This window comes from Eublepharis macularius, chromosome 4, assembly GCF_028583425.1.
Source record: "Eublepharis macularius isolate TG4126 chromosome 4, MPM_Emac_v1.0, whole genome shotgun sequence".
NCBI lineage: Eukaryota > Metazoa > Chordata > Lepidosauria > Squamata > Eublepharidae > Eublepharis > Eublepharis macularius.
The window spans coordinates 61,173,002-61,200,133 of record NC_072793.1 but is presented as its reverse complement, the minus strand read 5'-3'; the positions used below and the strand labels follow the sequence as shown (position 1 = coordinate 61,200,133).

At 41.7% G+C, this 27,132-nt stretch overlaps 1 protein-coding gene across 1 annotated transcript in view; it reads right to left on the bottom strand.

The window, feature by feature from the left end:
* The window catches only part of STK10 (serine/threonine kinase 10), a 97,142-nt gene that overhangs the window by 38,001 nt on the left and 32,009 nt on the right, over window positions 1-27,132 (bottom strand). The window contains exon 2 of the mRNA XM_054977371.1: window positions 15,376-15,540. Within this exon, the coding sequence (XP_054833346.1) occupies window positions 15,376-15,540 (165 nt within the window). The remainder of the gene's footprint in view (window positions 1-15,375; window positions 15,541-27,132) is intronic.

Below are 27,132 nucleotides of genomic sequence, written 5' to 3'. Positions count from 1 at the left end.
ATGCATGTTTACCAAGTGCACAAGAAGCAACAACCACCAAAACTCAGGGGCTCAGATGTCATAACATCTCTTTAATTTCCCAAGAGCAATAACTTACGCAGTTAGCTTGAAAAAAAAATCAATAACACAGGGCTGCCAGCTCCAGGTTGGGAAATTCCTGGAGATTTGGGAGGTAGAGCCTGGAGAGGGTGGGGTTTGGGGAGGGGAGGGACCTCAGCAGAGTATAATGCCATAATGTCCATCCTCCAAATCAGTCATTTTCTCCAGGGGAACTGATTTCTGTACTCTGAGGATTTCTGTACTCTGATTTTTGTACGCAGGAGATCTCCAACCACGATCTGGTGGTTGGCAACCCCAACCCCAACAGTGCTTATAATACTGCTCTTCTAGACAGATTAGTGCCTCATCAAGAGTGTTGAACAAGTTAGTGTTATTATTATCCCCACAATACAGCTGGGGAACCGGGGCTGAGAAGAGAGGCTTACCCAAGGCCACCTACTGAGCTCATGGCAGTAGTGGGATTCGAACCAGTGAAGTGCTCATTCGCAACTCAAGCACATAACCACTGTGCTATGGCAGTGGTTATACAGCATTATTATAGAAGGCTAGTGCTATGGTGTGACAGAGGGTATGAGCCAGAATGTCTTTGGTTCAAAGATTGCTTCTGCTATGCACTCACCAGGTGTGCTAAGGCGGCACTACTCCTTCAGCTTCACTCCCTCCTAGTGTGATATAGAGCTAATAATAGAGACATGACTTAAAAGGATGTTGGAAAATGTGTTGAGATGAAGTATATGAAGTTATTTGAATGCACAAAAAGGGCAACGAATTCAAAACATTACTACTAATAATTTTCTAATGGCAAAATCTATCTCTAAAGATTCTTGCAAACATCACATTGCTTTCGGCATTGATGAGCCATCTGCCTGCATCACTCTCAATTTGCTATTTCAAAGCTGGATAGAAAAAAAAATTATATTTTAAGTCTGACCATAGAAAATAGTATTCATTCTTTACCTTGGAATATATGTCATTTTACATGTGGAATATTTCTTTTACATTTGCATCCAAATAAACACATGTTTCTCAGAGAATACTAGTGACCCTTAAGGCTGTATAGCAACTTTGGCTTTAAATTTGGTTTGGAAAAAAATATTGTGAGGATCCAGTTAAAGTCAACTTTCCTTAGTTTTCTTTCTGAAGTATTTACATGATGTTTATTTGTTTGCAGTGAGCTAGTCCCTCCATATGTGCACCCATATCCACAATAGTCCAATTTTAAATAATGTGCTTACTCTGCTACCAATATCTGAGTACTAAGTAAATTAAAATAACAATCACCCCCAATTGACAGACTCATAAGCAACTTGTGGAATATGCCCAAGCCCAGGTTCTGATGAATGTTCATGAAAGCCATGCCTGTAGGGATGAAAGTATAGATGGGCATGAAACAGGAAAAAAATGAACCCTGAGTTTCGTGGTTCATCACGTTTCACTTTTCACGAACCACGAACTTCCACAAAAGTGTCCCATTTCATGAAACGATTCATTAGGTTCGTGATTCGTCAGATCCCGGGGCCCTACAATGGCCCTGTTCATACTCAGAGATGCCAAACTCGCAGGGAGACTTCAAAGGCACCCTCACCCAACAACCTTCCCAGCAAGGACAAGAGCAGAAAAAAAAGAGTCTTTTCAGTCTCTTTTGAAGCAGCAGCAAATCCAGCCAAAAGCTCCCAAATCCACTCTCTCTCATTCCAAATCCCAGTAACAGCCCCTCCCTCTCCCTCTGTCTACTGGAACTGAAAGCGGGAGGCACAGAGCGGTGCCTTATATAAGAAATGCTCACATAGAGCAGAACAGGAGCTCTCTGGCTGGCAGATAGACCTGCCTAACAGGGTTTGGAAGGATGAGACTGGTGTTTCCATGGCTACAGAAGGCTCATCTCCCCCCAGCTTGTTGCTCTCATAGAAGAGAATGGGAGATCTCAGGTTGGCAGGGAGAGCTGCCTATCAAGGTTATGTCGACTAAGATTGGGGTTTCCATGGCAACAAAAGGTCTGCAGATATTCTGGGCCTATGTTGCCTAGGGAATCAATGGATCGGTGCCAGCCTGTCTGGCATCATGAAGCATTCACAAATTGAATGAATCGGCCCCAAAAGTCGTGGATTTCATGAAAAACGTGGCCCCACAAAATGCATTTTTGCAATACACAAATTGGCCCAATTCGTCACAAAATTTCATTCATATTTCAATTCGTGCCCATGTCTAGATGAAAGCGCCAAAACAATTTCTCCTCACACACCTGCTCTTTAAAGGTACCATTACAAAGACCCTCTTCGGGTCATTTGTAGAGACTTTACTGGGATGCCAGGAAGGGAACAGTACCTCAAGTATGCAGTGCTCAAAACTATTTAGAAAAAGAAGGCAAGAGGGATGTTTATTGGGGGAGGGGGGTGTTATTGGATCTGCTTGTGCTATAAAGATACCTCTCCACAACTGAGTAAGCCCCCTCCCCCCAAGATGAAGATCACTGTACTAGAGCATGGAATTTTACATGAGCATCAATAGTCAAACTTGTGAAGTAACAGGAGTAACTTTCCCTTTTGTTAGAGTTTACAGTTTTAGAGCTCTGTCAGACTAAAGACATATTTGCTCAGGAGTGATAAGGATGAGAGTTTGCAGAGGTTCTTAAACTAGTGGCATAAGAATTATCAGTTCAGGCTTCAGTTCCCGCTAAAAGGAGGGAACTGTATCCTCTTTGTTCTACTTGCGTCAACAGGCTAGAACAGGCAGGTGATATCAGTTCATGGGAGCTTTTTCAGTGGAAGAGCACACACTTTGCATGCAGAAAGTTCCTGATTCATTCCTTGGCATCTCCAGTTAAAAAACAAAGCATCTCAGAGTCTCTCTAGATGAGATACCTTGGCGCGTGTTCATCACATGTAGGGAGATGCAATGTTAGCCTGGAAGCGTAGTTTTAAAAGACAGTGCCAGAAGAGATCGCTCCTTGGAGGGTTTGTTAATTTCATCTTTGCCTCCCTGAAGGCTCTGTCAATTTCACCTCTCCAGTCTAAAGCTGTGTAGGATTGCAACCAAAGGGCAGCAGGGAATGGAAATGGTCTGGAGCTGCCTTCCAGAGTGGGGCTTGGACTTGGAGAGGTTATATTGGGCTGAAGTTTCCCTTATTTATTTTATTTATTATTTTTGATTTTTATTCCGCCCTCCCCACACAGGCAGGATCAGGGCGGATTACATCCAATAAAACATACACCTCTGAATGCTTCCAAATGAGGCTTGCTTACAGGTCTTACTGAGAATCAAAGGTTCTCTTACTGACCACAGACTGGTTTCATTTGGATCTGTCCTCAGCTGCCCAGAGACCAGGACTGACAAGACTTATTAAAAACCCTTGAAGTATAAAAGCGGACTTAAAGACTGCACCCACACCTCCAGTCCTAAGCACTCAAGTGACCCCACAAGTCATGGCAGATTTCTGGTGACTTCACAGAACAATACAAGACAATCTTTATTGGAGAAAAAACTCCCAAAATGTCAACAGCTTGTCTGGCATAAAGGCATTCAGTAGGTGGAATTTAAATAACTAGCTCTCTGTAAAACAGATTGCTTCCAGTCTGCCATTATTCCTCTACAATACAAGGATACTATTCATCAAGAAGATAGGACATAATGACTTATATTTTCTGAGAAAAAATAGCCTACAAGGAAAAATATTTGGGAAAGCAACCAATCAACCCCAACAGCAAATTACAAAGAGAGATGGAAAAAGGAAAGGTATTAGTTCTTTAAAAAAAAGAGTATTTGGAAAAGGAAAGGTACCCGTTTTTTTTAAAAAAAGAGTATTTGGGTGTTAAAATTAAGATCTTTGTTATTGATAGATCTTGAAGACCATTATAACAATTTAAACACCCATTTATAAGTGTTTATAAGTCCAGATATCCTCAAATCCCTATTCTTTTTAAATATTATACATATATCCTGTTCTTCCATGGGGCTCCGAGTGGTCTCTCATTCAAATTACTGACCTATGCCACTTTGCATTTCTTTAGTCAGCTGTGCTTTTGCATTGGGTAAGTTATGAATACTTGATTGAAAGATGCTTGATCCAAGTGGATTGTCATGAAAATATGGATTAGAGCACATTACACTTAGTGATACACATGTATTCTAGTGAACTCTGTATGAACTTTACTGTATTTTTTTCTGGCATGTTGTATAACTACAAAGGTGTGCTTTCATCTTTGACAGCCAATTAAAAATAGCGGCAAGTATTGGATAAATGTTCTCTAATTCAGTGGTGTAGCATGGGGAGGGTGAGGGGGCAGCCGCTCCGCGTGCAAAATTTTGAGGGGCGCCACCTCCACGTCCTCTCTCCAGGAGCGCTCCCAGCCTGTCTCCCGGCCTCTTCACTGCAGCCACCTGCGTCACCACCGCCAGCTCAGCACCCAGCGAGTCGGGTGCCGCACTCCTGTGGCAGGTGGCATAGTAGGTGGAGCAGCAGGCATCCTGCCTCCCCGCTCATCTCCCTACTCCTCCCTGCTCCTGTGGTTCAGGCCGCTCGCCTCCCCCTCTTCATCACAGCCACTTGCCTCACCGCTGCCGCCGCCAGCTTGGCACCCACTGAGCCAGGCGCCCCAGCGGCGTGGCAAGTGGCCCGCCTCCCTGCTCGTCACCTCTCCCCACTCCCGCGGTTCGGACTGCTTGCCTCCCCCTTACTTCTTTGCCGCAGCCGCCTGCACCACTGCTATCAACTCAGCGCCCAGTGGTGGCGCGGGCAGCTGTGGCAAAGTGGTAAGGGGCAGTGAGGTGAACGGCCCGAACCCAGGAGCTCTCTGGGGGAGGCAGAGCATGCGCCCTACATGGACCAGGGTCCAGTGTGTGCACAAGGGCAGGGACGCCACCTCCTGCCCCGGGCACACCTAACCCACGCTACACTGCTGCTCTAATTGTTAGACTGGACCAATGATGATCTGCTCACTTAAGTTTTCTTGTCATCTTTACTGGTCTCGCAGCTGGTCATAGTATTACTTTTTGGCTAGGTAGAATGTCACATGATTGAAAATATGAATAATTAATTAAATCTCAAACTAATCACGGTTTATCTGTGCTATCACATAAAATAATAAAAGTGCTAACCCAGAGAGCAGATTAGGGTTTGGGCTGAAAGGTGAGAAACTTACTTTTGTAATGTGTTATGGGAACTTCAAAGCATTTCATAGTAAATCTGATTGATTTAAACTTAGATTAAATTGACAAATATTAGGAAACTTACAGTGAAATCCTAAGCAGAGTTACTCCAGTCTAAGCAGTAACTCTGCATAGGACTTCACTGTATATTCTTGTTGCCCTCATCAGTTCCATCTTTGTAGGTTTTATCTTAATAAGCATTTACATTTTTGATATCTTGCTTTATTAGAAAGACTAGAGTTTATTTTAATAAAAGGAATCATTAACCTCTTAAGAGGAGTTGCTGTGTCTTGGTGGGGAGAGTACTGCAATAAATTATTTTGTACTGATAAACAGTTTCTATAAAAGGAGCGAAATCTGTTTTCAGGTTTCACTTCAAGGTCTGAACGCTGCTCAGAATATGGGCCTTTCCACATGGTCATATTGCAGTGGTTCAGATTCCATCCTGCTTCTCATGATCTCCAGAGTTCCTCACATGTAAGGGAAGCAAGAGATGCAAAACTGAATTTTCTCTGTCTTTTCTCCCAGTTTTTCCCATGCGGACACACCGCAACGTTTTTTTGAACCCAGTGCTGAGTTGTAGCTGCTGCGTCTTATGTATGTACAAAACTCTTACTCCCGTTCTGCTTCTCTTCTCCCCTGCTTACCTTTTCCCAGGAGCTGATTGGTTGGCTGCCTGCCAGTAACCACTCCCACCCTCCTCAGCTCTCCGAACTCCTTTTCTGCCATTTTTTAATTTTTAAAAAAGGGTAGTAATGCTGAAATGTTACTACATGAATATTTCTTCTATCGTGGGTTTACTTTTTAGTACTGTCTAAGCAGACCACAGTCACAGGTAGCCTGCTAATAACTTCTAAGCGCCGGAAGAAGTCACATCTCACCTTTTAATTTTTTAGTTTTTTTTACAGTGTCACAACGCTGAAGCTTTTTTTTAAAGGGCCAAGAAAAGAAAAGAGAATCACGGGAGAAACCACAAGTGAAAGCAGCACAGGCACCGTAAACAACTAGCTAAACAAAATAATGTATCAAAATGAAATAATAAACAATATTGAAAGAAGTCTTCAGTCCCATGTATTGAGACTCCGGCTGCCCTGATGTATGCATGAGATGAATTGGGAATGTTCTTACTTTTGAATTGTGATTTCCTTTTGTGGTAACTGCCCAGAAGAAGGACAACAGAAATGGGACGGAAACACTGGTATCCCCATTGCAGTTACACTCCAGCTATGGAATATCTTCTCCTTTAAATTCGATGGACATTTCCCTTTGAACTTTGTATATTCAATTCTTCCATTGTATATTACTTGTAACTCGAGGCACTGTCATTTTGTATTTATAAGCACTGGTCACTTTCTTACCTATATTTATTGTTACTTATTGCAGATGAGCATATTGCATTTTATTATTGTACTTGAATATTGCAGTATCTTTGTAAGTTTGTGACCTTTATTGTTGAATGTTTGATTGATTAACTGTGCGTGTGTGTGTGTGTGTGTGTGTCTCCTGTATACAGGATATATTTACATTTGAATAAACAAGAATAGCTAGAGAATATTTTCAAAAGGACATCAAGTCCATACCAGAAACTGACTTGCTTGTTTAATAAACTTTCCTTGAAGTACTATTTGGTATTAGTAAAATGACAAAATGGCGCTTTGTTTATTCATCAGCATTTACATGCCAGTGCGTGTATAGCAAGGCCGATGTTCCTTTTTGATGTGAAAAAAATGTGCCTTCAGAGAAATGACAGGCTCTGAAGTGTTTTCTTCCTTAAGACATGCCCACCTTGAAGCTTCCTGCCTGTGTGATTTTAGCTCCGCAGGCCACAGTGAGGAGCAGTGGAAACAGCAGCCAAAAGCATTGCATCATGCTTCTACATTCTTCACATTCATGCCATGACACCTCCGGTCTGCCATGGGGGCTACCAGAATGAGCCATCACTGCATCAGCACTTGTGTGGATGAAGTCCTCTATGCGAGCATACCAGAGACTGAAAAGGAACTTTATTCGGACATGACCTTATAGATGAGAGCTTGTGGTCAGGGGATGAACTTTTACATGAGAGGGGAGCAGGCTAGCAGCAGGAAGCTGAGTGACAGCCTTAGGTCAACAACTGACCTAAACAAAATGTCTCAAAGGACAGGCCCTCAGAACAAGCTGCCCAGGCGCCCTTCTTAGCTAATCAATTCCAATTGTTTTAAAAAGACAATACATTATTTTGTTACACAATCAGAAGTTCTCTATGGTAGATTGCTCCTAAATCTAGTAAGGACATTTTACACATTCTCTTTGCCAGCAGTAATACACATGTTGGAAAAGCATGTTCCTATGCGTTAACTGTGAGCACACACTAGGAAACTAAAGCATGTTCCCAAGTGAAATGATGACTTGCTCACCACCTTTAATATATTACAAAACATACTCGTCTTCCAACATTGTACCTGTGATGTAAGAAAATGTCCGAGGTAATGTGAACTAGTGAAGGACCAACTCCAGAGAGAAACTAGGAGAAATATGCAAAATATTATGCGGCAGTGAATTGTTTGTATGTTCAACAGTTTTAACAAGAAAATACACTATTTCAACAAAATTAACACTGCTACTTTAAAAAATAATAATAATAAAAACTTTTCAAACTCTGAAATTACCCAATAGAATTGCAGGCATTTTTCACGTGATACTGAAACGGGGGGAGGAGATGATGTACTTCATGGGACTTTAAATGTCAACCTAAAACCTGTCAGCTAGAAAATGTCCATTCAATTTAAAATAATTATTATGGAAGGCAGAGTACAAAGCTTGAAAAAAAAAGAATTAGGAGAGTTGTAAATTGCTACAGCTTGCAAATAAGAATATGACACATTTCAAAACTGATCCAAAGAAGCCAACTGCTAACATTTAATAAAACAGAAGTCAATATGCTTAACTGTACTAGGAGTGCTACAGAAAACACCACAATACATTCCCTCTGAGTAATTTTTATATAGCTTTTAAACACTTACTAGCTGTGAATGGTAATGTAAAGATATTTAGGTCTGATATCTAGGTTTGATAACTGATAACTAAGATATCTAGGTTTGATAACTGAAAATAATGGTTATGGCAACCAGTGGGAATTCCCTGAAATATATTGCCAAGGATCAAGTTGGTAGGTAGTCCCTGGGGAGTAATTTGTGATTAATTTCCTCCCTTTTTCTAACATTCCTCTTCCACCCTACGGCTTAAATCCTTTCTTCCAAAGAGCCCCAATCTACTAACTACTACACAAGCATTCCAAACTCCACAAGCAATTCAACCTTTTCCGTCATAAATAAGTAAACTTGGATGGTTTCCTTCATCTTACACATATCAGGGTTTGCACAAGGTCCAATTCTCCAATTGCAAATTTTTGGGTTTATTACAAAGCAGGAATGTTTTGACAAGGACTTCTTATAGGCACGAGTCAAGATTTAAATTCAAGCTAGCAGGGAACATTCATACTATTTACATACACACACATGCTATTTATATGCTCCCTCTAAATAAAATTCCTAAGGCCCCTGCTGTTGGAATCGTTCCTGTGAAATAGTCAGATAGACTGAAGAAAGATTTTGTTTTTCAGAGTGTTGAAAGTGGAATGAAAGAGGTCTCATTTCCTGCAGTGATTATTGTATCTAATAAACCATGGTGTATGTCTCCCAATTGCATTTTGTCAAGTGTCATCTCTTTTGTTAGCGGAAGGGCTTTTTAAAAATTTGCACAAAACTGGTATGCAAAGAAAACTTCATGATAGCCAAACAGGGATATTTGCTTGTGCAAGGTACTCAGCAAGGACCACAACTGCAGTCAAAGTCTCTGTACCTGCAAAGCTATTATTTCATTAATAACAGATTTCTACAATGATATTACATTGTAGTAAACGGTTAGTGCTCATTATCGTTCAAGGATCATGGCATGCACACTGCTACACTTGTGCAACAATCCTTCTGTTAACAGCTACTATGGTCACCCTAACATTCCATAGTATCTTAAGAATTATTTAACCACTGAAATATACTTTGGATGCTCTGTTCTGTGAGCTCCCATCTTGCCAGATGTCATTCAAGAGTTTGGCTACCCAGCTTAGAAGTACCAGAGACTTTTCCTGTTGTCGTATCATATCTGTGGAATTCCCTCCCTACATCCATTTCCCCTGGCCTTTGGTGATATTGTCGACTGCTTCAAGAGCTGGTGCTCTTGTTTGTTTGGGTTTTTTTTTTGCTGCAGTGCTGTTTCAGTGGGTTCCTTATTGTAATTTTAATACTGATCATTTCTTATTCTTGATTTATTGGTTTTATTTCAAGGGAATTTTTACATGCCACCTTGTAAAGAGCTGAGATTTTTTTTAATTTTTGTAATTATTCCAAACATTACAGAATAACAAACATTAAACTGTTTACAATACGAAGGAGACAAACTTGTCATGAAAGAAGTAACTTATTACAGAATCTGAAGGCTAGCATTATCATTATTATACATAGTGTGACTTTTCAAGTTAAGCCAACAAAGTTGTAAACAAAAGGGTCAGGAGTGTGTGATTGTTTTGTACTGCACATATAACTTATGAAAGGCAACCATTGCTCAAAAAAGTCAATTGGTACTGTGAGTTTTCAACTGATTGGAGACAACTGATTTTATCCATGATGAAATTTTATCCATGATGAAATTTTATCCATGATGAAAATGTCCCATAATTTTTTATTCCAAGTAGGTACGGACGGAAGCTTCTCGTTTCCAAGAAGATGCTAACAATATTTTTGCAGCAAAAAGCATAGTAAAGATCAATTTTTTTCTAACAGTCAGAATCGTGGGATCCTCCCAGAGACATAAGAGGGTCACTTCAGGGCACTTAGGGACTATATATCCTGTTATCTTTTGGATTTCTGCATTAATTAAATCCACAAAGGATTGTTGATTGCTTTAGACTCTAAAGCTTTCCCTGTCCATATTGTGTCCCACTGAGCATCAGACAAAGAAATATTGCAGTCTTTATTCCATTTGGCTTGTTACTTCAAAGGAAGATGCCCCTCCTTATCAAGCCCTTTCAGAGTAATTGGGAGTTTTTTTTAACAGGAGTTCAAAATTTGTCAAGTTGCGTTTAAGTACATTTTTAAGCTGAGGGCTCTCAAACAAATGTTTGAGTTGAAGGTATTGGAACCACAGGATTGTGAAGTTTGTATCTTTTTTTAGATGTAGTTTGTCTAAGAGAGTACTCTGTCTGGTTACGTCAATAATTCTTGTCTTGTGAAGCATTTTCCATGTTTTAAGGAGTGAATATCCATACCAGGTTGAAACCACGATTGACCAAGGCAAGATGATAAAGGTGAGATGTCGGGAGCGATATGCTTCCTTTCTTTATCCTGTATTTTCAGAGTAGCGCTAAGGTGGATTTGGAAGGGACTGTTTTTTGGATGCATCCATATTATACCTTTTATATCATTAGGATAAATATGTGAGGTCTCAATGCGGATCCAATCTAAGTTTTCATGTGAGCTTAGCAGCACCACTAGATTTACTAATTGAGAAGCCTCATGGCTAGGCCCTCTTTCTTTGATGAGCATTTCATTATCACATAATTTATTCTAGGGCATTTGTTGGCCCAAATAAATTTGTTTATGCATTTTTGCCAATTATGTAGTTCTTGGATAGTAAGAGTGATAGGGAGCATCCTAAAATTAAATAAAAAATGAGGAAGGATCATGGATTTCACTAGGTTTATTTTTTCTGCCCAAGGCAGACACAGCTTAGACCAATCTTTAATATTTTCAGTTATTTTTTGCTGTAAAGCATTATAGTTGCATTCTTTCAAATTGGTTATATTAAACGGTATTTTAATACCTAGGTAGTTCCAAAGTTTGTGTGCCCATTTATACTCATAATGTGATGTTATGTGTTTAAAAGTGTTTGATGATATTTTTAAAGGACAGTGTTCTGATTTTGACTTATTTATTTTAAGACCTGAGATTTGATTGAAGACTGATATAGTTTTTTCAAGGGCTTTAAGTGAAGTTGCAGGTTGGGTGACATACAGGACCATATCATCAGCGAAAAGGGATATTTTATATTATATTTCATATATTTTATATTTTCCTTTTTTAGGGATTACAATAATGGAGGCTCATTCCAGGACTGAGGAAAGATACCTTATGTTAGGACTGCATTACAGGTCAATTTAAGTGGTTCTACCAATATGTGAGCAAATTTCTTATAAAACTCAGCTGGAAACCCATCCCTGCCAGGAGTTTTACTGTGTTTAAGTTCCTAATGACATCCATAATTTCTTGATTGGATATGGGTTTGTCCATGAACTCTGTATGTATTGGTGTTATTTTTTTTTAAAGGTTTTGAGGGAGGACAGAAATTCATTAACTGCACTGTCTGATAGTTTCTCTGATCTATATAAATTTAGAAAAAAATCATGACATGTATCCAATATTTCTTTGGATTTAAAAGAGAGGGTTCCATCCTCCTTTTTGATTGCATTTTTTGCGTTTATATTCTAAATCTTGAATTTTTGAAATGAGTTCTAACTTAAATTGTTCTTTAGATACAAAAGTTTTAAATAAAATAAATAATGAAAAAGGAAGCAATCAAGGGAGTGAATGTATGCTATATGAATCAGGAATATGACTTACACATTTCACGATAAAGCAGATAGCATCTTTCAGTAATTTAGTTCTAAATCCTAGGCAGATTACAGAAACAGCAGCATGTCGGCAGAACGGTCTTTGGTTTAACTAGAATGTTTGACATTCCACTGGTTTAGGTTGTGATACTTGAATCCAATGTGATACATGTGTTCCAAACATAATTCTATCCACACCCATTTTCAAAGGCATGGAGGAAAATGCTAAATATACCATGCAGGATGTCTGTGTTGAAGACTGAAATACCAAAACAAAAGTTGTTTCACATTCAAATCCCAGTTCAACTCCTATAGCCATTTTCTCTCAAGTTCTGCATAAAAAGGCCACTTTTACAGGTACAGTTTACTAGTTAACCGGGCTATTTTTGAGGCAAAACACCCCAGAATGGCGTTCCAGCACCTTTTAAAAATACCCACATGACTGGTGTCATTAGAAATGGCCAGTTTTGGCCACGGCTCGGATCGGGCCACTTCAGGGTGGGGGAGGGTTCCCCTGCCCAGCAGTGGCAGATTCCAAGCCGACTCAGGCCCAATCCAGGCCATTTCAGGCCCAAAACTGCCAGGATGTGGCCTGAAATGGCCCAGATTGGGGCCAAACCGCCAGTACCATGGCCAAAACAGTCAGGATCGGGCTGGTGCCGGGTGGGGGAGGGTACATTTGCCTGGCACCCGGCCCGACCCTGGCCGTTTTGGCGCCGTTTTGGGCCCATTTACAGCCCAAAACGGCCTGGATCAGGGCCAAAATGACCAGGATCAGGATGGTGTCGGGCGAGGGCCAGTTGCCACGCCCAGCAGTGGCCCATTCCAGGCCATTTTGGCATGATCCAGGCCGGTTTGGTGCCACTGGCTGTTTTGGGCCTCAAACAGCCCGAATCAGGGCCAAAATGGTCCAGATCGGGACTGAAATGGCCCGTATTGGGGACAAAATGGATCGTATCAGGCCACTGCTGTGTGGGGGGAACCCTCCTCTGCACAGCACTGGCCCGATCTTGCCTGTTTCGGCCCCAATCCGGGACATTTTGGGCCTGTTTTGGCCATTTTGGGCCCAATTCAGGTCCAAAATGGCCAGGATCAGACCCAAAATGGCCAGCTTCGGGCCCCTGCCAGGCAGAGGAAGACTCCCCCACCTGGCAGCAGCCCAATCCTGGTCATTTTGGGCCCCTTTCCACCATTTTGGGCCCAATTCGGGCCCCAAATGGCCAGGCTCTGGCCCCAAATGGCCAGGTTTGGGCCTGAAATAGCCAGGATTGGGTCTCTGTCTGGCAGCAGCCCAATCCTGGCCATTTTGGGCCCCTTTCAGCCGTTTTGGGCCCAAAATGGCCAGGATCAGGCCCTAAACGGCCAGGTTTGAGCTGCTGCCGGACGAGGGACTACTCTCCCATGCGGCATCAGCCTGTTTCAGGCTGATCTGGGCCATTCTGAGCCTGTTTTGGCCCAATTTGGACCCCAAATGGACCAGATCCAGTCACTGCCATGCAGGGGAGTGCTCCCCTGTGGTAGAGCCGCCCAATCCGGGCCAATTTAGGCCCGATTTGGGCCAAATTTAGCCTTATCTGGGCCAAATCAGACCCCCCCCCCATGGAGCACAAGCGTGCTCCCAAGGCGGCCATGGCCTGCGTGATGATGTCACTTTCCAGAAGTGACGTCATCGTGTAGTTACGGGAGTGCATGTCTGCATTGCGCGCGTGCCTATGTATTAAGAGGCACACCACCTCCTCCCAGGAGCTGCCTCAGGTGAGAGTTCCCTCATCTCTTTCCCCAGAAAAAAGCCCTGCTAGTTAATAACAATAATGATAACAAAGAACTAGAGGGTTCCCTTTTAAACTCTGTTTCACAAATATAAGCCCTCATTTCAAGCATCAAAATTTCAGCAAGGTAATCTGAAAGACCTGCCTTTCCCTTTTAGTCATATTTTTATCTCTTCCTCCAAGGAGTTCAGGGTGGCATGCATGGTTCTCCTCCCCCTCTATTTTACTCTCAGAACAACTCATTGAAGTAAGCTTGACAGAGAAGCAATGACCGGCCATAGCAATCTTCAGGCCTCTGTAGGAATCTGACCCTGGTTCGCCCAGGTCCAAGCCTAGCACTCTAGCCACTACACCCTTCCAGTTTTATCAATCTTTGGTCATGATCACACTACAAACAAAGTAGGATTTTGATACAAGTAGCCTGATCCTAACCAAATTTTCTCATTAGTTAGTACTACTGAGTAGCCAACTCCTGAATGAAAGAAACCTGTATTGGAAACAGATGGGCCGCGGAGTGAAGCTGTGTGCCCAGGTGAAGCCATGAGGTATAAGGGCAAAGCCAAAAAAATCTTTGTTCACCTAAGGTGCACAACTATTCCATGTTCTTACTAAGCCCCCTGTTACCAAGCAATCCATCTCTACATGACCAGCGTAGCACAAGATTCTAAATGTGTCAATAGCACAAAGCAGGGGCACCTAGCATATGCCTCAAGCTACCTGTAGCATACATCTGTGCTATTATAAAGGAATTAAGCATTGACAGAAACTAGTCCATTTCACAGGGTGGCCGAGCATTTCTAGTCTGAAAAATAATCAGTGATGTCATGAAAATATCCGCTATTTAAGTATTCTGAGTTAACTGAGGTGAATCAGCAAATATATGAGTGAGAACTCATACTAAGTAGTGGATCACTTACAAAAGTAAGCCAAAACCACAGAATAAGTGAACACATGAAAGAGAGAACTTGAGTAATGCAGGCCAGTAAAAAACATTATTTTGTAAACTAGTTCAACTCCATGCTTAAGACTATGCGTGAGATATATTGATTGTCCACAGGAAACTAGGCAAGTTTTACTGCTGAGTGCCTTGGCAATTTGAAAAGAGCATGATAAAAGTATTGAGTGTTCCATTCTGAAATTTCAATAGGTGAAAATAAAAATTAATACAGTGATGGTTTAAACATGCATTAGCCGTTCTGCCATGATCAAAACAGATACCCACCCTGCAAGCAAGATCTCTCACTTTGTTGAAGGCTTTCAGAATGATAAAACACAAATATCAGAAAAAGGACAACCAACAAAGAATGCAAACTTTAGCATTGGGAAAACTTTTATTAAATTCCAAAGCAGAAATATGGAAACAGTCCTCTATAATAGCAAGTTGCTGAGTAGAAAAGAGGGAATCTTTTACAAAAAGTAAAGTAAAGTGACCGGAGACACTGGAAGGGTATATATACACACACATACAGTCTCTCCTATCACATATTAAAGACTGCGTCCTTATCTAGTGTTAAACAAATATCAACTCCATATGCCTAAGTTAATGTATTTACAAAGGAAGTCCCATAGGCAAAGCTAAGATATTCAAGTAAGCAGCTTTTCCTAACAGAGATCAAGACAAACACCATAAACCTCCTTGGAGCCAAAATCTGTTCACTTGCAAGCAATGTTTTACTCTTAATCTTAAACTGCCTCTTGGTATCCTTGAAGGGCTATTAGGATTCTAAAGGGTCACCTGTTGCATGAGGGTCATCTTACCCACAATTTGCTGTCATAATAAAAGGCTCCTAGCAGCTTCACGATGTAAGGATGGTTGCAAGTTGCCAAGATGTCAATCTCCACCATGTAGTCCTCCAGTTCTTCTTCACTCTTGGTCTCAATGACTTTGGCAGCAGCTAAGGCACCTGTCTCCCTGTTTTTGGCCTGCAACATAAAAGTGAACGGAACGCTATAATCATGGATCAATATGGGCAAAAGAATAACTTTGATAGTGCACTAAACATGGCAGTTTCAGTTGTTTCATAGCTGCTAACAAAGGACAATTTCCTTACAGATGGAAATATAACTGAGTTATTCAGGATTATTATGGAACTGACAAGTAAATGCTCCTGAGAGGAATCAACATTACCGTGATGTTGCAAGTGTCATAACTACAGTCAAATGGCTAACTGTACAAAACGATACTACCTAGGATAGGGTTGAGAATTAAACACTGCAATCCTAAACAGAGTTACTCCAGTCTGAGCACATTGAAATCACTGAAAATATTTTTTACCCATCCCCAACTCACAGAATGAATAATGCACCACTCCATAGTCTGTTACTCCATTATGTTCAACGCATTAAACCCCAGAGTGCTGAAATTGTGGGAAACCAGGGACAATACTGACTTCTGACTTCCCAGCTTATTGTATCTTGATCAGTTTTATCTGCCGTCTTTTTAATGGTATATAGTAACCAACAAGAGGCAAGCAAGGGCTCTCAGAATGCGTGTAGTAAATCAAACCAGAAAAAGGCACTGAACTTGAGATATCTAGTACAAGATTTTTTTTAACGCGGATGAACACATTTACAAAAACAGCAGCTGAAACCAAGATATAACAATTGTAAAGGCTTTGCTAGGTAATCCTGAGCCATCTATGTAAATGTAGAGTAATACCACAGATCAGTGATCTTCAGCCTTTCCAGAACCAAGGACCCAACCTCAATGGAACAGGAACCACTGTGCTACAAGCATGTGATATCAGCATCATGTGATAGGAAGAGGAGGAACCAGAGTTGTGACTTCACTGCTATCAAAGCCAGGTGTACTTAGAGATATAAAATTTCCTAAACTTTTGAAGCCATACAGAACCCCCTCCCCCCATTTTGTTCAGAAAAAAAAGGAAATTTAGGGAAGAAATATATACAATACTTAACTTTCCTATCAAACCTAAACCTTTTTTAACTCACTGAATAACACAAAAGGCATCATATATAACTTAGTATGTGAAATTGTACCATTCTTTATGGAATTTAAAAGTATAAATATAATTTTCTATAAGAAAATTAATATACTCAATAATTGAAAAGAGTTGCAAACTGCTACATCCTATGCTACCATACTGGCAGAAAATAGTGAAGACTTGAAATGACTGCTGAAGCAGGTCAAGGCAGAAAGTGCCAAAACAAGATTACAGGTGAACACGAAGAAGGCAAAAGTAATGACTACTGACCTGGATAGCTCAGGGGAACCAGATCTCATCAGCTCTCAGAAGCTAAACAGAGACTGCCTTAGTTACTAATTGGATAGGAGACCTTCAACCAAGACCAGGGTTGTAGAGGCAGGCAATGACAAACCACCTCTGTTAGTCTCTTGCCATGAATACCCCCACTGGGGTCGCCATAAGTCAGCTATGACTTGGAACCACCTTCCAAAAATAAAATCTTCTCACCGTTGAATGAGACTGTCTTGCCATCCTTTCAGTGTGAGTTAGTAGGTGGTGTGAGGACCTTGCTCTCTTTGCACGCACTACAGTTGCACATCCACCCAATGGTGACTGTATAGGTTTTATGACCCAGCAAGCAGGTTCCATGACTTACAGGTTGAAAGCAAGTAAATAATAATAGTAACTGCACTTATATACCCCTCTTCTAGACAGATTAGCGCCCCACTCAGAGTGGTAAACAAGGTCAATGTTATTATCCCCACAATACAGCTGGGGCTGAGAGGAGTGGACTACTTAAGGCCACCTGCTGAACTCATGGCAGTGATGGGATTCAAACAAGCAGAGTGCTGGTGCAGCCCAACCAATTAACCACTCTGGTGGGACTGTATGCACAGAAACTGATTTAGGATGGAGATTTGCCTCTCCCTCAGAGACATACAGAAGTACAGGGTAACCACATGAAATCTTTACACTATGAATAATACAGTTTCCAAATGAGGTCACGTTTATTTCATGCAATTTTATTTATTGATTTAATTTATAGTATGCCTTTCTAACCAAGATTTTTTTTGCATAGGGTAAAGCAACTAAGAAAGTTAATGCAGCAAAAAATGTTGTGTTTTGGGGATCTGAAAAGCCTCATGTTGTGTGATAGACAGAACTTGACATTGAACAAACCTGGAGATACAGTACTGACCTGATATCCACTGGGCGACATTGGAGGCTCATGTTAGGATAGCTGTATATAAAAATAAACTTTTAAATAAACTTTTGGATATGTTCTATGGAATAAAGCAACCTTCTTTACTGTATGCATTTTCATCATTCAATATTTATTGTAATTCAAAGTTGTAAAGGTTTCATGAGGACACCCTGGATTTTCCAGGCAGAACCTCATACAGTACACACAGCAAGTTACAAGCCAGGAAAAAAATACAGGAGAAGAAATGCCAAAGACCTGGAGGGCACAGTTCTCATCTACATTGTTGCCTTTTTTCAAGGACTGTTTAGAAAGGCTGTGTGGAGAGTTTATAAATTCCCAGCATAAACACTCAAGGTGCATTTGACTCCATCGCGTGCTATTAGTGGACACACACAGCTGCCGTTCTCATGTAACAGTCAGTGTAGCCTGGTGGAAAGCATTTCGGAGATGTACATTGAGGGTGTGTTTGTATCATCCAGTTCCTTTCCAAGGCATATAGAGACAAGCCTACACCTCCTTGCCCACTCCCCGCCAATGTTCTTATATGCAAGAATACAATTTGCACCAGCAAAGAGCAGCACAGAACATATTTGCAAGTAGTTCAGCCACTTGAATAAAAACAGCAGGTTTAAGCATTGTCCAGCCAAGTTGCTGTGTGCTTAGGAATAGCTGCAGTCTCTTGCTGGAATCTCTTTTATGGGTACAGAGCTTCTGACTAGGAAAGCTTTCAGACCAAGTTTTATGTGCTCTCTCTTATTCTCACGTTATATTTACTTGTCTGCTTATTTTTTACTACATTATATGCTGATGGTTTGCTACAGGAGGCCTTCTCTGGAAGATCTGTTCACTAGTGAGCAGCCCAGCCTACTACATGAAACACTGTGGGACACAGCCCTTCCTAGCCTAGGAGGGAAGCAGGCAGGATGGCTTCTGAGCTCTCTCCAGGCATCATGCAAAGGCCCTTGTGGAAAGGTACACCACACAGTAGCTGAGTGCTTTATCACCAGCTTCAGTGGAGACGTTGCAAAGTGAACCAGCTTTTCACAGATTATCCCAGCATAAAACCACTGCTATAAACACTCCCTCGGAGTGTAAAAACACTTCCATTCATAATCCATGTATATAGATAGATCTTAGTCAGTGCTTCCCTGCTGCAAAATGCCATTGAAGGAAAGCAGCACAATTTGCAGGGGAGATGCAACAAGTGGGGTAAGGGCGATAGAACCTTTCCCCCTACCTGCAGGGCTTTGCCTTAAAGCTCCCTCCCCACAACTTCACCACCCCAACAGTACCAGAGTTCCAGACTTTTGTTTGTGATAGGCTGCAGGTTAAAATCTGAGTGCTGTCATGCTCTTTCCAGACAAAAATCACACTGGAGATGGGAAACAAATCAAATATGAGATTACTAATAGCCTGTCTTGTAGGACCATTGAGAAGGAAGATAGGGATGCCGCACATTTCACACCAGGCACATTCTGTCATGGAACTTGCTATGTTTTACTGTGACGATCAGACACGAGCTGATTAGCTCTGTTCAGCACCAAAAAACTCCAATACTTGTTGAACAGGTTTACATCAGGTTTTAGGGGAAATGCATGTGTGAAAATGCTCTCTATTCAAAAAGCTTGGCAGCAATTAATGCTGGTAATGACTACTTAAGAAGAACACAGAACAGTAAAATTGTTTTAAAACACAGTGTTCGTTTTTTACTGATTTATATGATTCGTAACTGACTTAATTAGTTAAAAAATTGCCTGCCAAATGGAGTAGTGACACAGTGGGGGAAGGGTCAGTAGGACTCCATTCAACTGCATGAGAACATGTATGTGCAAAAACCCAATTGTGCTATACTGTTTGGAAGGCATATGGTGAAACAACTTGCCAAACAGCCATAAATGGGTTGATGAACAGATGAAAATTCCATTGAAAAATTGGCTACCTGTTCACAACTGGTGAGCAGGACAGAAGACAAAATGCTGGCTGTTCATGCATCCACAGTTGAGGATTTTAAAATTACTTAAAAATGTAACAGCAATTCTGAAAAAAAAATATTAAGGAAATAAAGGGGTAGTCAGAAAACTGTTAGGGATTTTTTCTATTGTGTGGCCTGGTCGCTTTGGGTTACTCTACATGTTACTTCTTTTATGAGTTCTCCATGGAGCCAACCTGTGATCCGCACAGACACACATCAGCTCCGGGGATTGGCTTCTATTAAGAAATGAGAATGCAAATCTGCTCGGAAAGCTGCAGCCAGGGAAGGGGGAGCGCCTGCCTTTCCCCAAAGCTTTTTCCCTGTGCAAAAACTGTGTGTGTGTCGGGGGGGGGGGGCATTACCCTTTCTGCTACAGCACATGCACACAATACCTCCTTGTAGAGCAGCAGAAATGGGGAAATGTCTCCCCTTCACACTGTTTTTGCAGTGGGGAAAGGCTTGAGAGAAAGACAGGAGCCCTCTCTCCCCCAGCAGCAGTTTCCCAAGCACATTTGCACTCTTTTTGGGGGGGGGGGGAGCTAATTCCTGGACCTGATATGTGTCTGAGAGGAATATGGCTTGTCTCTGTGGAGAACTCATAAAAGAAGTGATGTGTAGAGGGACCTTTTGTGCTGGCCTCTACTAGGGGGTAGCTTCAAGAGACGCTGAAATCAGGGCTGCTTTACCTAGTGTGTAAAGGGGGAAGCTGCACAAAGACCTGAACAATATCCCCTCTACCAGCAGCAATGCCTCCTTCCTTATTGCCCCATTGCCCCCCCCCCCCCACACTTGCATGGGTTGCAGCAGCAGCTCTGAATGCAGCCTGGGGAAGGAGACAGACAGCAAGCAATGTCAGCCAGTGTTGCAAACCGGCCAATAGGATGCAGAAGGCAAGATGGCCTTCAAAGGTCTTGGTCCAGCCCTCTCAGTACTTTTGCCATGCAGCTGTACTGCTGTTTACTTGCCGAAGGGCTGAGAAGCTAGCTCAGGCTGCGACAGGAAGCCGCATAGAGCCAGAGCAATGAGTGCAGCTGACAGACTGAGGCTGTGCCACCGTGCAGCAGTCCTAGGTCTGAACTCTAATTACTACACCACACCGGCTTTTATCTTAAATAATTTGGAAGAATGGAAAGCAATGGTTAGACTTTGTTTTGGGAAGCCCGTGTTTATATTTCTGCTCAGCTATCCAACTGCCTATCCAGCTTCCACACTGCTTTTAATTGTATATGTCTTGATCACGTATTCTCAGGTAGTGGCACCCACAGTCTTGTAAAACATTTTCAGTATGCTGCAGTAACTAGGATTATTTTTGGCTTCTTTGGTGTCATAATTCTCACATTTTGAATCTGCAGCTGAAGGCAGAGAAGATGTCCCACCCAACAACACTGGCCATGTTTTCAGTTGCTTCTACTTACGAAAGGGTAAGCACAAGGCCAACACCTTATACCACCTGGGTGGACTAGAAATTTAACCATTGTGAGGGAGTCCCCTGTTTTAAAATGCCCCGTTTTGAGGCAAACTTGAAATAGTTGGATATCCCCACTGATAAATAAGGCTCAAGCATTCAAAGCATCATATATCAACAGCATTTATATTTGAGCATCTATAATTACAAGACAGCGGATGCAAGCAGTGTGCAGGAAGGGTACTAAATCTGCTTATGAGGGTGGGATATTTTACCACAAGTTAGCTATGGGGAATGCAGTTGCTACCCATGTACCACTCCCTCCAAACCGCTACGAAATTCTGGACTATTATTATTAACAGAGTTTCATTTGGGAGGAAATGAAAGCCCCTCACAAAGAGCCCTGCCTTTCCTTCCGTGGTTTACACAGCTTGTAAGAGTAGAGACACTAGAAATGCCTTCCTTTTTCGATTAAATTCATAGAAGGTCATTCATAGCTACATCGTTCCTTCAGTTTCAGACAGCAACCTTGGTTGAAAGAGTTTGCAAGTTAAGCTCGGAGCAACAACATCACTAATTCCTTTTCAGTACTGCTCTTCCAGAACTAGAGAGCCCAATGAGACAAAAGGATTAAGGTATAAAAGCTCAGGGAAGGAATGAGTCTCCTGTCCCCCCCCACCCCCACGTGTGTATATACATCTGTGCGTGCGCAGATGCTACACTCTCTGTAGCAGGTTTCTTGTCCAGGAACCCCCACACCTAGAGCATTTCCCTAGCTATACACACAACAAACTAACCAGCTTACAGACTCGCTAATGCTAGCAAAGAGCTCCTTCCTTAAAGCTCTAGAACAGGAAATGCTGCTTGAAGCACAGGAACACATCAGACTTCGGTCAACAACATGGAATCAACTACATTTTTGGCACCTATGCTTTCCCTTTCTGCACTATTAGAACAGTTCAGCATCAGTTCAGAAATCACACAGATACACATTCCTTAGGCACTGCTTCCATTAACGATGACAGAAAATTATCTGTAAGAGAGAAAATTTCCTGTCTAAATGCTCTTTTTCCTCCCTGCAAAACTGCTGTAGTAGAGAGGACAATGTACCGAATGTTATTAGAAGAAGTTACAAAATCCCAATTCCCCAGAAGAGAGGGTGAAGCCAGGCAGCCTTCTGACCTAGCAACCAGAACAGCCCTGATGTTTTCATTTCAGAGGAAGTAAAACAATGACTTTGGAAAATAAATCTATGTTTAGAACACTGTGCTGCCTTGTAGGGTGACAGCAGTTACACTGCTGACATGACCTCCTAGCACCTATACAAACTCACTTAGAACCTCAAAACACAGTTCACCAAGGAAGGTCCTTCCTTAGCATGACGTGGAGAAGAGCAGAATAGTCGCTGAACTTGAGTTCAAAGCTAACCTGAACGGAACATGTAACAGCACCTTTGGGAGGGGCGTCACTGTAGAATTCATTGGTGGTGAAAAGTGCCATCAGGTCACAGCTGACTTATGGTGAACACCCCCCCCCCCCCGCTGAGGTTCTCAAGGCAAGATACTAACAGAGGTGGTTTGCCATTGCCTGCCTCTGCATAGCAATCCTGATCTTCCTTGGAGGTCTTCCGTCCAAGTACTATCCATAGTTGGACCCTGCTTAGCTTCCAAGATCTGATGAGATGGAGCTTGCCTGGGCTATCCAGGCCAGGCCAGGCCAGGATTTATTATCCCATGCATTAGGCAGGAACATCCAACGGCTTGAGTATGGAGCATGACTTTCTTGCCTCCCCCCCACCTCCTGCTACATCCTAAAATGCTCCCTGCCAATGCCAATGATCATTTCTTTTTTTTTCTTTTTTTTAAAATAAATTTATTATAACAATCACAATGATACACAAAAAGTATAACGATACACAACATTTTTTAAACTATAGAGCAGGGAGTCTGCAACATCTTATAATAATCACAGTAGCTCTAATGATATAACTGATTTAACAACATTTAAATATATAACCGATTCTATTGAGTTTTTAATTTTCAATTAACATAAGATTTTAGCCGTGGTAAGGGATCCAAATTCAAAATGAGAGTATACAAGGGTCTGACCCCTCTACATCAAGTTTCATAGATAGACTGGTATAAGTGGGTAGGAGCATGCAATTCATGCTCTGTAATATACTCATAAAACGGCATCCATTTCTCATAAAAACCTGAGCTACAGCTAAGATTCTTCATATTATGCAGATTGTTGGTTATCTTTTCAATAATGATGAAGTCCCAGACCTTTAGCAACCAGCCAATGATCATTTCTGACACACTAAACTCTAAACTCTTGTTACTTAATTCCGTTTGGAACAGTTTCAATGCTACTCCTTACTGCTAATGCTTTACTAAACATTTTAATGACAGGGATAATACTTGTCCAAAGGGTTTGAACGGGTAGAGAAAAAAGGGATGGGATATTATTAGTTAACACCATAATGATGAAAAAGAAGAGTGAGGATGACAGAAGTGACACTTTGGATTTAAAAATCACTCAGTTTCTAAAAGTAGAGATGGGTCTGACAGACATAATTTTTAAAAAACAGAGTCAGTGTTCCAGCACTGTTAAAAATAATGGAGTGCTTTATTCAGAAATCCATTCTCTGGTTCATGTCTATTGTGAATAACCCACCAGGAAAAATGCCAAAACTCACAGACAGAAGACTAAGTAGCTCCCCTTTTTCATCTCTCTCCTCCCTCTTCTGACAGCACAAACCACCTTAAATAGTTTTGCACCATTACTTGAAAATGTCAGTTTTTCCACTGAAATTCAGAGACTTAAAATCATATTGGGAACTCAGCAGGTGAGTGCCCAGGTGCCAGAAATATAAACTATCCCAGAGCAGATGCATTATAAATCACTGCAGTCCCATTTTAAAAAAATGGAGAAAGCCAACATATGGTCACGCCTTCATATCAAAGAATATATAAATTTGAATTGCTCTTTTAAAAAAAAATCAGAGAGGAGCCAATGACTTTTGACTGTAAAAGCAAGGATCCCATCTACATTCTATGTAGCACCCAGCAGACTGAAGTGCTGTTCATCTAGACAGTGGATGACTGCATGAACCTCAAGCTAACTGTTAGGCAGTGGTCGTATGTCCCATTTATATACACATTGACAAATTAATAATACGGCAGTGTTTAAGAGTGCTGGACTAGGACAAGCTGGGTTCAAACCTCATGACGTGCCCCGTGTGACTTTGAGCCAGCCCATTCTCTCAGTCTTTGCAGGGTTGTTGTGAGAAAAAAATAGGAAGAACCACGCAGGCAGCCTTGAGTTTTCTGGAAGAGGGGTGGGATAAAAATATACTGTCTGTCTGTATAACAGCTCTGTATCTAGCATAAGGAACTGGGAAGAAAATACTGGGGAATACTGATACTTCTGTTTGCCCCTTTCAAAACATTCAGGGCAGTTAAATGCTGTAGCGCTGGAAACGGAAAGCTCACAGCCTTTAAAGTAAAGACACAAGCCTCGTACAGATGATCCCCCCTTCCCCCGCCATGCATTTACTTACCAAATGAGGAGTGAAAGCAGGTGTTAGTACCCTGGCTCTCTCCCAACTCCTCAAGATTACATAATAGTTTGCAAAGTGTGATTGTGTGGAAAAAGTAGCTGTGTGCACACACCCTCTGCACAATCAGCAACATTTTGAAAGCAGCATCTATGATCATGAGGAGGTGGGTACACATGGCCCCTTCCCTCACAAAATCAAATTCTGCAGATCACCAGGCAACTGTGTAGAGGCAGGGGGCAGGGCAAGGAGGGTTGTGGTTGCTCTCCCCGCTTGCAGTGAGTAAACATGTGGGGTGGTTGGTCTGTACAGAGATAAATCTAGGAGAATTTATATAGGATGTTGATAAGCTGTGCCAATGCTTGCTTTTAAGTAAAAGGTATATGACATTATTTGCCTTGGAATGATACAGCAAGGAGAGCACTTCGGAATAGAAAAAAGGTCGCCTTCTGTCCAGCAACAGAACTGGATGGTGTCATCCAAGGGGGGACAGCTTTGAATGAGGAGTTAGTAAAATAAAGCTTTTGGGAAACCAGGCCTGTCCCAAATCTGGAACAAATACACACTCAGCATCTAAAAGCATAAGTGACACTTGAAATGTTATGAAAATGGCACAAGCACCCCAAGTTATGTTCATTATGATTCACGTCTCAAGCAATAGTACTTGCTTCACTTGCACAACTACATTCCACACAGCACTTGTCCACAGCTGCATTATCTGGGAAAGAATCACATGTTCTGTGGTATAAGGTAGTTTGTCCTGAATGCTTTGAAAATGAGACATCCTCCCCCAAAGGAGCTACCTTCAGGGCAAATATTTTGATCTCTTGCAACAATTAGAGAGCAACTGCAGTAACTGCGTGGAAAAGTGGGTGGGAAGGTAAACAGCTGTAATGACAATGGTGTTGTGGCCGAGCAGTTTTGATTTGCAGACGAACAACTTTTTGAGTTTTGGTTCTGATTTCTGGTATTCAGCATCATAAAGCACAGCTCACCCTTCTAGAGAGAATCTCCCGGCAGCAACAGGAGAAGGTCCAAGAAAACACAGCCAGAAGTTTGGGGTGGGAAAAGGGACAATGATCAACTGATCATCTCCTACTGAATCCCAAGAGAAACCTTAGCAATGCATCAGAATGTAAGCATGAAGAGGAAAACATTCAGGATTTAACCTTTGAGAGGAGTGGCAGCCAGACATGCCCCTGTTAAATGTACTAAGCAAACAGAGTATGCTCATGAGATTTTATGCTGGTGGCAGAGGCAAATGTCATTTCTCAGCAAGCAGAAAGGGAAATAGAAACTGGCCATTGGGGTTGGGAGGAGAAAGTAATGCCGCAAGCAAGCCACACACCCCTTCTAAATTGCTCAAGGTGAAAAACTTGTCTGGATTCCAGTAAAACAAGAAGCATTTTGAAGAATGCAGAAGTACCAATACCAGATTACACAAGGCTCCAGGTGAAAGGTCAAGCAGATTTTTTTAATCAGCCCATGATCTGTTATGGAATCCAGAAGATGGCATATCCATTTGTAAGATTATTTCTAAAATACAGAATCATACTACTACTAAAATAGGAACTGGTTCAGATAACCATTGCAGAGTTTGCTGGCAATTCCACCTGAGGCCCTGTGAGGGCCTTCTAATGATGGACATAAGCAAAAAGAGAACAGAGCATAAGAATGAGGCATAAGAATGAACAGTTCCATCCTTTGCCTTTGAGTAGAATGAGAGCTTTCACATGGTTGCCAATTTGTGGGCTACAGGTAATGTTGCAGCCTCAGTCAGCGTATCTTGCCAGAATTAAGAGAATAGGAACAATGAACTGATCATTCAAGATGGGAAAAATATTTTGAGAAATTAATGAACAGTATGAATAAGAGAACGCTATCAAAAGTTATATAGAATCTTAATTGGGATTTTAAGCATATAAATATAAAACAGATATGGAAGTGATTTTAAATAGTGAACTAATGCAACATCTTAAACACTCATTAATTTGTTGTGGCTAAAGTTTTGTGAGCTGGATTCCACTTCAGCAGATGTTACGTTCAGTTGGCAGAGATAAATCCAAACTGACGAACAGCAGAAGATGGGGGATTGCTCCAAAGAAATAAGTGACTTTACACTTCAGAATAAGACATGTAAGCCAGGGGTCAAAGTCTCTAAACTCTGTAAGCCTGCAGGCACCTTTGGAATTTTGAGGTAGGAAGGTGAGCACCACCACAAAATGGCTGTCACACAAGGCACAGCTAAACACATATATACATATGTAGGAGGAAGAGGGAGATGGAGGATATAAATACACACGAAGAAGCAGCTCAGGTGGGGATAACAAGAATACAGCCATGCTGCCCAAGAGGGAGTATTAAATTGCAGTGCTTAACTGTGCTTGACACTTCTCTCTCGCTCTCCTCAGCAGCCGCCCCAGGACAGCATGAGTAAGTCCAGCTCTT